A 12546-nucleotide genomic window follows, 5' to 3' on the forward strand; every position below is an offset into this window, starting at 1 on the left:
CATAAAAACACTTCTTCACTTTAATTATACGATCATTGCTATTCCTTTCTTCACAAAAGTCTTTGATTATCTAGTGAAATTCTGTGTAAGAAAAAGATAAGTTAGATGCTGATTTTATTAGAATTTTTATTCTCAACTAGAAGAAGATTGTACCTTTAATTAAGGAGAAAGAACAACTAAGAGCATATTTAATGCACTCTTTGTATATATTAAACTCTTTATTTTAAAGAGTTATATCATAAAATGATACTTTAATACACTTTTTATTTTTTAAATAAAAAATAGAGAATCAATTTCAATTTATACATATGGAGAGTCAAACTTCGCTCTTTATACTGTATTTCATAAATATATTATAAATTTTTATATGTTTGATTTTATTAATATTTGTAATTCTTATTTTTTTATTGGTATAAGAAAAGAAATTAAATCAATTAATGCTATAGAGATAAAAGCAAAATAAATAATAAAATATAAAAAATTTTAAATTTAAATAAAATATTTTATTTTTTATATTTAAATAATTTTATTATAAAAACTATACTCTTTAAAATAAATAATATCATGTGCATAAAAGTAATTGAGCTTCTATATACTTTTTGGTTATTAATTATGTTATTCTTACAAGAAAAAAGACTCTTTTCCTTAAAAAATGAGTAAAATTGCCAAATTATAATATTTTATTATTAAATTTGCACGTTTTCTTCACGCGTCAAGTACGATATTAATTTTCAGGCACAAGAGCTATTTTTACAAATGTAGAGAATAACTGGGCCAAATAATTCAATTTTGGGGCGATTAAACATGGAGTTACAATTCAGGGGCAATTTGCTCTTAAATCGCCTCTGCAACTACTTTCGCTTCCCCTCGCCACGCCAGCAATTTGGAACCTTCGATGGAACCAGTCAACTGTAACGGCAAAGTTACGTGCTTGAAATGCTGTCTATTAAAAAACACAATGATTTTATAATCCAAACAAATAGAATAAAATAAAATCCAAAAAAAAACTTCGAAAAAGATAAAACAGCAAAAACAGAATAACAATCTCTATCTCAGATCGTAACTGACAACAAATCTTATATGATATTGTAATTTAATCTATTTCTTAGTTGTGTGCTTAGATTTCTGCTTGTGATGGCTTTAAAATTAGGAAAGGTCTACGGTCGCCACTGTAGCTTATTACATGGTATTATTAGTTAATTATATTAATCAAAAACAATTATTATTTTTATTTTTATTTTTATTATTTATTTGTCTAGAGAAGTATAAAAAGGAACCACTACCATTGACATATCTAATTATATATTGCGTGTTTTTTTTTTTCTTTTTTGTGTTGGGTGGGGTTTAAGGTATTGTTTGTTTGGAAGGAAAGAAAGGGAAAAAGAGAGGAGCAATGGTGAGGTTTGCAGGTATAGATAACGAGTTGCAGAAGATACTCGACGCAAATATGGATGAAGCGCGTGCAAGACGACGCGCTCGTGATGCGTTTAAACATATTCAGCTTAATATCGACCATATCTTGTTTAAGGTAATTCTTAACATTGTTAAATTAGATTCGAGATGATTAATAGCTGTTAAGTTTTGAAGTTAGTTCATTAGTTATTGAGATTATTAAATGAGAAAGTAATGTTCTATTTTTAAAAATATTTATTTTGTTGCAGACACCAGCTGATGGATTGAAAATAAAGGAGGTAACTAAACTTGACTTACTGTTAAGCTTTGTTTTTATGTTGTATTTGTTTTTTCTTTTCAGGAAAAATAATTTATTTAGTTATTATAAGTCATAGTTTCTTTTATTTTTACTGAATAATTTGTGCACCTGAACATTGAAAGAGAAATGGTTAGGTACTTTGATTTTATACAAAGAGCAATTGAGTTGACAAGCTGAAAAATTTAATACCTCTTGCAAATTTTGGTTTGGTGGCAGTATTAATTTTAGCTCATGTGTGTGGGAATGTATTTGTGTGTGTGTAGAGAAGTGGAGTGGAGTACTTATTTAGGAACTTCAACTGCCATTATGAAGGTGGGGTGCCATTTAAGGGTTGCCTGCCCACCCTTCCCCACCTATCCAATATGGAAATGAGAAAAGCAGCCTTTTTTCTAAATCTCTTACTGTTATGTACTAAAATATGCCATTCAAGATACAAGTAGTAATTTGTTCCAATTGAACACTGTGAGGAGATATTATGGCTCTTCTCTTTTCTCCAGGTTAGGGGAATTTTATTTTATTTCTTTCTTTCTTTCTTTTTTTCTGCAGAAACATAGTTAGTTTGCATGGTTTCAATTCCTGAAGCCTATTTTTTTGCCCTTCCACTTTTATTAGCATAGAAGGAGGCATCTAGATTGGCATAGTTTTCGGTTTGAGCTTGTGGTCCAAATCTAGATATGTGGATTTGAGCAATGGATTTTTGTAGAATAGCTGTCATGATTATGCTACCCCCAGTTATTATCTAATCTGCAACCGTTTTGTGATTCTGCAAAAGCTGATAGCTACTGCTCGGAATCATCACTATTCTCTGTTTCTGTTTTTCTTTTCTTTTCTTTTTTAAACAGTCGTATGAGGTGAACTCTAGAGGATTGGAAATTTTCACAAAAAGTTGGCTACCAGGAACTTCTTCTCCTAGAGCAGTGGTGTGTTATTGTCATGGTTATGGAGACACTTGCACATTTTACTTCGAAGGCATGTAGCTATTTTCAAATAGTAGTGACACCACTATGCAGTTTTAGGAATGCTGTAATTATGAAACTTTTGATTCTTGGCATTGTCTGCAGGAATTGCAAGAAAGTTGGCATCATCTGGGTATGCAGTTTTTGCTATGGATTACCCAGGATTTGGTCTTTCAGAAGGTCTTCATTGCTATATTCCTAGCTTTGACAGGCTAGTTGATGATGTCATGGAGCATTTCTCTAAAGTCAAAGGTCTGTCAGCTGTTTTAAGCTCTTTATAAAAACCCATTCTAGTTTTCGTTTATGGTATCCATAATGGGATGTAAGAGGGTCTAATGCCCTTCGTTACACCCATTACACTTTCCCAGAATGGGAGTATAATGAAAGAGTAGATAAGAAAGTGATGACATATAGCATATGACACTCTAAAGAGTGTAAGCTATTATAAATGCCCTTAGATGTAGAAGTACTTTTCTTTAGAAACAGGTAATATCTTTTCAAGTGAATATATGAGATTCTATTCTGTATATCAAATGCATATTAAATATGGGCTAGCGAGTTAATGTGAGAAATTTTGGAAGTTAATTTCTAAGAGTATATTATTGCCTCATGACATTCAGAGGGGATAACCATCCATCACAGTAGTGTTTAAGGCTATTTTGTAATTTTTAAGGCACTAGAATCTTAAGAGTTTTAACATTGCTGGATAATCGACCAGCATATAGATGGTAAATTATTCCTTTGTTCAGGACATTTTGTGATGCATAGCATCTAAAGATACCATCTAAAGAAAAGTTTTGTTGTTGTTGCCATAGCCTTTGGGTGTTTGGTTAATTTGTTTCTTTCAGTTCGATGCTGCTAAATAATAGATCCTTAAGAATGGACCTATTCTAGCTGTAGATCTACCTTTCCATAAAAGAAACTTGTCAAACTCTCATGGAGAAGGTCTACTCTGTCAGAGTTCTTCTAAGGGTAGCAAAAAAGCTATTTTGGTGGACCTTTCTTTCTGGTTTTAATGGGAAGCCTATTAAGATTATAACACCTAAAGGTCATACTTATTTATCTATTTAAAATTTCTTTGCAGTTCTATTAGAACTCATTTTAATTGGTGTGAAGATTAGACAGATAAGTGAGAGTATTGGGGATTTGACTGAGATTAAGTTCAGTTATGTTTCTTTTCTTATGCATTCTTTTCTCTTGAAAGTATCTTCATGTCATAATGAAGGATTAAATGGAAGTCGACTTGAGGAAATGTTTGCTCTCCAGGGTGTACATCAACCTTCATCCAATAAACCCTCCCCTTTACTGAATACAATATAGAGTATAGAATTGCATGAGAAAGATCATTAATGCCTCTCTGCCTGCCCACTTTTAATCTCCATTTCTTTAATGCTCTCTTTTTTTTTTTTCCGCCCTTCTGTTTACTGGGTCTGGGAGAGACCTCCAAGCCATGTCAGACCGTAATTATCAGTATCCAAGCAACAAGGATGTTAAATATTGTCTTATTGTCTCTTTTCTTTGAATATCTTTTCTTGTTTTTAATTTTTGAGCATTAGATTTAAATTATGATCTACGTTATTACATGTTTCTATTTCATTTGGATGGCAGAGGACCCAGCAATTTGTAATCTTCCAAGCTTCCTGTTTGGACAGTCAATGGGTGGAGCTGTCACTCTGAAGCTGCACTTAAAACAGCCTAATGCATGGAATGGTGCCATTCTTGTTGCGCCTATGTGCAAAGTATTGTTCTCAACTTAATTACTTTAATACGTTGCTTATCTATAGTTTTTGCTTATATTAGCTGAACCATAAATTGCAGATTGCAGATGACATGCTTCCACCAATGTTAGTGAAGCAATTCTTGATTGGTGTAGCCAATGTTCTTCCAACAAAAAAATTAGTTCCACAAAAGGATTTGGCTGAGGCAGCATTTAGAGATTCAAAGAAGCGAGAGATGGTTTATATCTTGACTCGAATAGATTAGTCCTAAAATTGCATGTGATTTTGGAACTTCTAACTGATAATATCATGTGAGATGCTTTGTTGCATCACCAGTGGCTTTCTATTTTCCCTTTGTTTGTCATCCATCTCCTGTCGTCTATTATCCTCTCTTCATTTAATGCCTTCATATCTGGTTGGATATTTATTCTATGTGTTTTATTCCATTTTCTCTTCTTCTGAAATGCAGACATCTTATAATGTTATTGCTTACAAGGATAAGCCACGATTGAAGACAGCTTTGGAGATGCTGAGAACCACTCAAGAGATAGAACAGCGATTAGAAGAAGTATGCCAATTCCTTTATTATTTTTCTTACATCCTAGGAAATTAACCATTGCTAATCTATTACATCTTTCAAGCATATGCGATTCTGTTCAGTCTCTCTATTCACTGCCCCTTGTATCTGAAATAGATAATAAAATGTTTAGTTGTTTACACTTTCTTAAGCACGTTTCAGAGGACATTCAGCTATATCTACTTGCTAATATGCCAAGAATTAGATATTAAATGTTAGAGTTTCTTAGATCTATATATAAATTGCTACTTTACATTCTAACACTGGATATGGTCTTTTGTTCATTGTATTCCGCATTCGGAGTATTTTACGAGACACAGGAGTGTCGCACTGTTCATAATGAATATTTGTGGTTTGGCAGGCATGCAATTTAGTTGAATGTTGACATTTCAGTGACTGACGCTATACCATTTACTTTTAATAGGCAATGATAATTCTTTTAACCAATTATGCTGCACAGGCATTTCTAATATGTACGACTTCAATTGGATAACATATTCTGTTGCTAAAAAAATACAGTGAGCAGAATGAATAGGTTGCTCAAATCCGGATCTTAGTTTAGAGGCTCTGTTTTTAGGAAGATCATAAACTAGTTTACCAGCATGTCATAATTATTCGACATTAATGGGATGTTCCGGACTTCACATTTTCATTCTTTTTGAAATCCTCAAGTTTATATCCTTGAATAGAGTTCAATTGATTTGGAATTAACTGTTGTGCAAATATTTACGCTTTAACGTAAAATTACTGGGTTGCAGGTCTCACTACCATTGTTAATACTACATGGAGGGGCTGATATTGTGACTGATCCATCTGTGAGCAAGGCTTTGTATGAGAAAGCTCGCAGTTCGGACAAGAAGTTTAAACTTTACAAGGATTCTTACCATTCTCTTCTCGAAGGTGAGCCAGATGAAGCAATAATTCAGGTTTTCAATGACATTGTGTCTTGGCTTGATGAGCACAGCAAAGAAACTAATGCCTAATAATCAGGTGCCTGTTATTTTCCATTAGTCATTAGAGCACATGCACAAAAGGCAGAAAGCAAAGATAAATAATAAATAGAAGGGTATTAGATTAGAGATTATATTGTTATTACTTGGGAGATTTCCTACGTGAATAAATTTAATTGTTCTATTTGGAACATTTATTTATTTATTTATTTTGTATACCTTGTAGCTTGTCATTATTTTTTTCCCAGTTCTTTTCTTTGGTATAAATTGAGAGTATTAGAGAAGATACGCAATTGGGGCAATCCTTCCATTCTCTAAATCCTTGTAGCTTCTCCCCTATTCTTGTTGGGTTTATGGTAGTTTGGTATTTGATTGTGTGCGTCCATGGAGAGCAAGATTGAAATTACAATACAAGGAAAAAAGTAATTTATATGAGTTGATCAAACCCAAACATACAATTTCTTGTATTGCAAGCTTGGATTTTACATCTGCAACAACATTATGAATGGGATTTTAGTTTGTATTTTATGATTCATATTATGATGCAAGTCTAATTACAAATTAAATTTTGAACTTTCTACTTTTGCTAATTTTATAATAATTTTAAAATAAATATTTATTATTTTAATTTATTTTTAAAAATATTTTCCATGACAAGTTTAAAATTTTTGCAATAAAAACGATAATATAAGAAATCGATTGTGCTTACTAAAAGAATAATAATTATAAATCAGTAAAAATAATTTATTTTAGATTTAATAATATGACTATTGAAAATCTCATATATTATATGTGCATTCTTTTATATATTTTACATCTAAATGTAATAAAATTTAATTAACTCACTAATTTTTATGTTAGTAAGCATAATTGATTTGCCACGTTATTTATTTTATTATAAAATTTTAAAAATTATTGCCAAAGTAAATTGTGAAACAAAGAGAAATCAAGAAAGAATCTATGAAGAAATCAGGCTTGGACATACTTTTGCATTATTGTGTTTTATTGAGATAAGGTTAATAGTTAATAAGTAGTGCAAATCAAGGAAGGCAGAAGTTTTAAATTACTATTGGAGATCTTCATGTTAACTTGAGGTTTGAGGACTAAATATTTTGTTATCTTAAATAATTTATTAATGAATATAAGTGTTGTGGTGGGCTGTTGAAGTTTACAAATAGAGTTTGAACAGTTAGCACAAAAACAGTTGTTACTTGGCAGTCTATGAACAAATTAAGTCCCTAAAGTAGTTGAAACAATGAGACTCAGTTGCTGCTGAAAAACAGGATACCACTCCAACAGTAATTTTTCACAGATGAAGTTAACTTAAAAGTATTGTATTTAAGAAACAAAGAACGCCACAAAATTTACAGTAAATTCTTAATCAATTTTAAAAATAAAATTCTGAAGCTTTGTTTATTTTAATTTCAAATAAGACCCTGTTATTTAATATCAATTTCACTTTTCATATTATCATTGAAAGCAATGCAATAATATTCTTTCCATTGAGATTTTTAGTTTTTATTTTCAATTTTTAATTTCTTAGATTAAATATATTATTTTTATCGGTATTTAGTAAAAAGGTGCAATTAATTTTGATTAAGAAGTTAAAAAGCACAATGCAATTTTGAGAATATGTGTACCAAAATATGTGGTAAGCTTGTACCAGAAATTTTCACTAATAATAATAATAATTTACCATTATTTTAAATTACAGTTGGTAGATACCTATCTTTTCAGAAGTAATTGGTTCTGGATTTAGTTACGGTGAATTTGATATTGAGTTTGAAAAAGTGTCTTTCCCATCTTAATTTTTATTATGAATTTTGAGAATTGTTTTTGTAAAATATAGATGAATAGATGTTTTTTCTAAAAATAGATTTAAAAAAAGTAATTTATAAAAAAATAAGAGAAATAATATATCAAATAAAAAAAAAATTTCAAACCTGGTTTTTGAATAGCCAAGTGCCATCCAAACCTACCTTTATTTATCGACACTCCCACTTGCTTCCGATTTTTTCTCAAACAGTCGGCATAGAGAGATGGAGCAAGTCGGTATCAAAATAGTTTGGAGTAGAAATAAGAACTGTTTTTAGTTAATTATTGCAAACTGAAACTTAATTTCCAGATATTATTATTCTATATGCACTCTATAACTAAAAACTATTGGTAATGAGTTAAAAGTATTCTAGCTTGCAATTTTAGAAATTACTTTTTTAAAAAAACTAAAAGAATTGTTTATTAAACATAATTAATAAATATAATTTGTAATATAGAGATAAATCTGATCATGTTAAAGAAATATATATTAATTTTATTATAAAGATAAATTTTTTTTAAATTTCATTAATTATATTAACAAAATAATTGTATACATAATATTGGCGGCATTTAGTGTATCGAGAAGAAATATATTCCACTTGGTGGCTATATTAAACTACAAATCGATTTCATTATCATTTGATAAGTCTTTAATTGAGTCCAATCTTTTGAATACTATAATCAAACTCATTCTAACAAAAGACAAACAAACTCTATAAAAAAATAAAATAAAATACTTGTAATATTTAATCAACAAAATCAACAAACAACTAAAAAAATAAATATAAAGCAAAATCTTAAACCAACTTTCAACTAAATAAATTTATTTTCATTATTGATTTATTTCCAAATGCTAAAAAATTTACAATTATGGAATCATTTTCCGTTGTCATTTATCTTTTAAATTTATTACTAAAAAATATAAAAAATTTCACAATTAAAATTTATAAATTCTAATTAAATCATATAAATAAAATAAAAAAAATTAGTTATTTATTGTGCTTGAAAAGAATTATTAGAGCAAAAAGAAAAAGAAAAGTAGAAAGCGACGAATGATTAGCAAATGCGGTCCACAAAAAGAAGCGGTCAACGGCAGCAAAAAAGAAAAACAAAAGAAATTCTAATGGGTAGCGTTATAGAAATGACTTATTAAAAATATATGCTATTTTATTTAATTATTTTTGGACAGTCAACCGGCAACCCCTTTAATATATGTTTTTGGGTAACGGCAGCATTCTTGGACTCTATATGGTCTACAAATATTGACTTGTCTTTTTCAATCTAACTTATTTCAGTTTGGAGTAATGCCGAACAATAACAAGAAACTACTAATTGTCTGTTTTCATTTACTTTTACTTAATTGTACTTCTTATTTTTTTTTTTTTTTGGGGGGTCTTAGAAGCATGATCTAACTTAGATGTAAATGAAAAAAGAGAAAACATTAACAACATTTGTTTATCGTATTAATTATAGAAGATATGCTTCTCCATACATTCGCTGGACAACTGCATCACGCAGAAAATGACAATCAATCTCAATGTGTTTCATACGCTTATAAAAAATTGGGTTAGCCACAATATGCAAGGCGGCTTGACTGTCACAATAAAGTATCATAGGTCGAGGATGAGCAACGCCAAGACATGAAAGCAAGGCCTTTAACCATTTTAGTTCACAAGTAGTGGAGGCCATGGATCGGTATTCTGCCTCCGCGGAGGAACGAGACACAATATGTTATTTCTTAGTCTTTCAAGATATGGAAGAATTATCAAGAAAAATAAACCATCCAGTAAGAGAGCATCGAGTCAAAGGGCAACCTGCCCAATCTGAATCACACCATGCATATAGCTGCAAATCACAGTCAGCCTGTAATAATATTCCTTGGCCTAGATCTCCTTTCAGATAACCATGATACGAATAGCGGCATCCCAATACTCCTGCACTGGCTTCTGCATAAACTGTGCAAGCATATGCACATTATAAGAAAGTTAAGGTCTCGTAACTGAAAGATAAATTAGTCAGCCAACCAACCTGTGATAACACTCTGGATTTGAAAGAGGTTTTCCATCAGCCAAGGGAAGATGATGGTTATGATCTAAAGGAAATCCGACAGCTTTTGTTCCTAACAAGCCCACTTCGGAGATAATGTCCAACATATATTTCCATTGACATAAAAATATACCGATGTGATTTCAAGCCACCTCAATCCCTAAAAAATATTTTAAAGGCCCAAGATCTTTCATATAAAAACATTGACTCAAGTAGGCTTGAAATTCTGAATTGCAGCACTGTCATTTCCCGAAATAATCAAGTCATCAACATAGACCAACATATTAAGCTGCAAGCTATCACATTGCAAGATAAAAAGTGAATAATCTGAATATGATTGAGAAAAACCATAACACTTCAAAGCGCCAGCCAACTTAGCAAACCAGCATCTGGGAGCTTATTTCAAGCCTTATAGTGATTTGCGAAGTCGACAAACTGTATTAGATTACTCAAATTGAAAACCTGGAAGCAATTTCATGTAGACCTATTCTTCAAGATCACCATGTAAAAATGCATTATGGACGTCCATTTGGTGAAGTTCCCAGTTTCTAGCAGCCACAACTGCAAGAAAAGTGCACATAGTCACCATTTTGGCGATAGGTGCAAAACTTTCATTGTAATCTAGCCCTTCAACTCGATTGTTCCCCAAAATAACAAGTCATGCTTTAAACCTCTCAATTAAACCCATCAGAATGGTACTTAATTTTATAAATCCACTTGCAGCTGATAGCCTTTTTCCTTGGAGGAAGTGTTTCTAAGGTCCAAGTGCCATTTATTTCTAAAGATTGTATTTCATGTTGCATTGCATTCCTCCATCTTTTATCTTTCATTGCCTCAGCAAAGGTTTGAGGTTCAGTGCTTGTAGTAATAGCTACCAAAAAATTCTGATCTCGAATAGAAAAATTATTACAATTCACATAATGGACTATAGGATAAAGCGCACCTGATGAGTGTGATTGAGCAGATGAACACATAGAGGGGCTCAATTTACAAACTATATTTGTCACAAAATCTCGTAAACGAGTGGATGGAACTCTATTTTGCAGACCACGACCAAGAAGTTCATCATTCACGACATCTGTTGCACCCCCCTTACTTCATTACTCTCACAACCTCTAGTTTCTGTAACTGCTTCAACATTATTATTATTACATCTTGCATGATCGTCCTGAGACACATGATTTTGGCACATAACAGCCACATCACCATTCTCATCCCTACCACTTCAATCCTCCATATGGTGAGATCCATCAATGGTGTTGGTCAAGTAAGGAAACTCACGCTCACAAAACACTACACCCTTTGAAACTAAAAAATGCCCAACTCTAGATCGTACACTCGCCAACCCTTTTTTGCCGTAAGGATAACATATAAGAATGCATTTTCGACTCCGACTATTAAACTTGTCTCCTCCATGTTCCTGATTATGCACATAACACAAGCATCCAAATACACGCAACAGATGAGGGTGTTTGATTAATCAAATATCCAGCAGTCAAATACATTCCCCCCAGAATTCTATAGAAAGATTAGCTTGAAAGCGTAATACTCGAGCTACATTAAGTATATGCCTATGCTTGCATTCTACCCGTCCATTTTACTGTGGAGTTCCTATACAAGATGTCTCATGCATAATGCCATGTTCATGAAAATAATTATTCATGCATATAAACTTTGTACCATCATCACTATGAACAACTTTCACTTGCTTGTTAAATTGACGCTCCACCATAGCAAAAAAATTACACAAATTCATCGACACCTCCCTTTTATTAATCAATAAATAAATCCATGTTGCTAATGAAAATTCATCAACAATAGTCAAAAAATATCTAGCACCATAAAACGATGGAGTTCGATATGGCCCCTATAGATCACAATGAATCAATTGAAATATTTCTAAAGACTTAGCATTACTAACAGGAAAACTATCTCTAGATTGTTTAGCTCTAAGACAAACTTCACATGCTTTATTCCATAAATTACTATTCCTATCAGAATCAGCATTAGGGATCAACTCTACAACCTTAGATGATGGATGTCCCTACCGCTTGTGCCACATATTAAAGGAGCTCTCGCCACTTATTTTCATGGCTGCTGAAATCACCATCGTACGAAAGAAGTAGAGCCCCTCCCGTTGCTCACCTGCACCAATCAGTATCCTCGAAGTGCGGTCTTGTATAACACAAATTATTAATGAATTGCGCCACACAATTTGATTCATCAAGCAGCTGAGATAATGAAATCAAATTGTACATCAAACTTGGCACATAAAGAACATGATTCAATGTCAATTTACTGTCGAACATCATTTTTCCTTCCTTCGTGGCAGCAATTTGCTTCCAATTTGGAAGTCCCACAGGACATTCTACTACATCTCGAACATCACTCAAACATTCTAGATAACCTGTCATATGATGAGAAGCACCCGAGTCAATTATCCATTGTATGGAAGAACATTTACCGGTTATTTTTTCATTCGTTCCCATCTTTGTAGCACTTAAAAAGGTTCTCAATGTTTCCCACTGCTCATTACTAAGTCTAGTAATAACAGTTTTATCATTTTGCCCATTGCTCATTACTAAGTTCAGAGATTATAATATTGCCCATTGCTCCCGTCGTTGAGGCTTGAACTACATTTGCCTTGACTACTCCTCCGTGCCTTTTGCTTCCAAAATTAATAAATTGTCGCCCTCCCTTGTTTCATCCATTTCCTCTACCTGTTTCTCGAGGACGATCTCTCCACCATTCAGGATACCTAATCAGCTCA

General features: G+C 32.1%; 1 protein-coding gene across 1 annotated transcript; it reads left to right on the forward strand.

The window, feature by feature from the left end:
• Window positions 1-1000: 1000 nt before the first annotated feature.
• LOC8272336 (caffeoylshikimate esterase) lies at window positions 1001-6130 on the forward strand. Its single transcript, XM_002521178.4, has 9 exons — window positions 1001-1186; window positions 1350-1528; window positions 1662-1691; window positions 2554-2680; window positions 2773-2919; window positions 4276-4406; window positions 4486-4623; window positions 4855-4953; window positions 5721-6130. The coding sequence occupies exons 1-9, from the start codon at window positions 1135-1137 to the stop codon at window positions 5943-5945; spliced, it is 1128 nt and encodes a 375-aa protein (XP_002521224.2). The 5' UTR covers window positions 1001-1134; the 3' UTR covers window positions 5946-6130.
• The last annotated feature ends 6416 nt before the right edge of the window (window positions 6131-12546 follow it).

Source organism: Ricinus communis, chromosome 5, assembly GCF_019578655.1.
Source record: "Ricinus communis isolate WT05 ecotype wild-type chromosome 5, ASM1957865v1, whole genome shotgun sequence".
NCBI classification, from domain to species: Eukaryota; Viridiplantae; Streptophyta; class Magnoliopsida; order Malpighiales; family Euphorbiaceae; genus Ricinus; species Ricinus communis.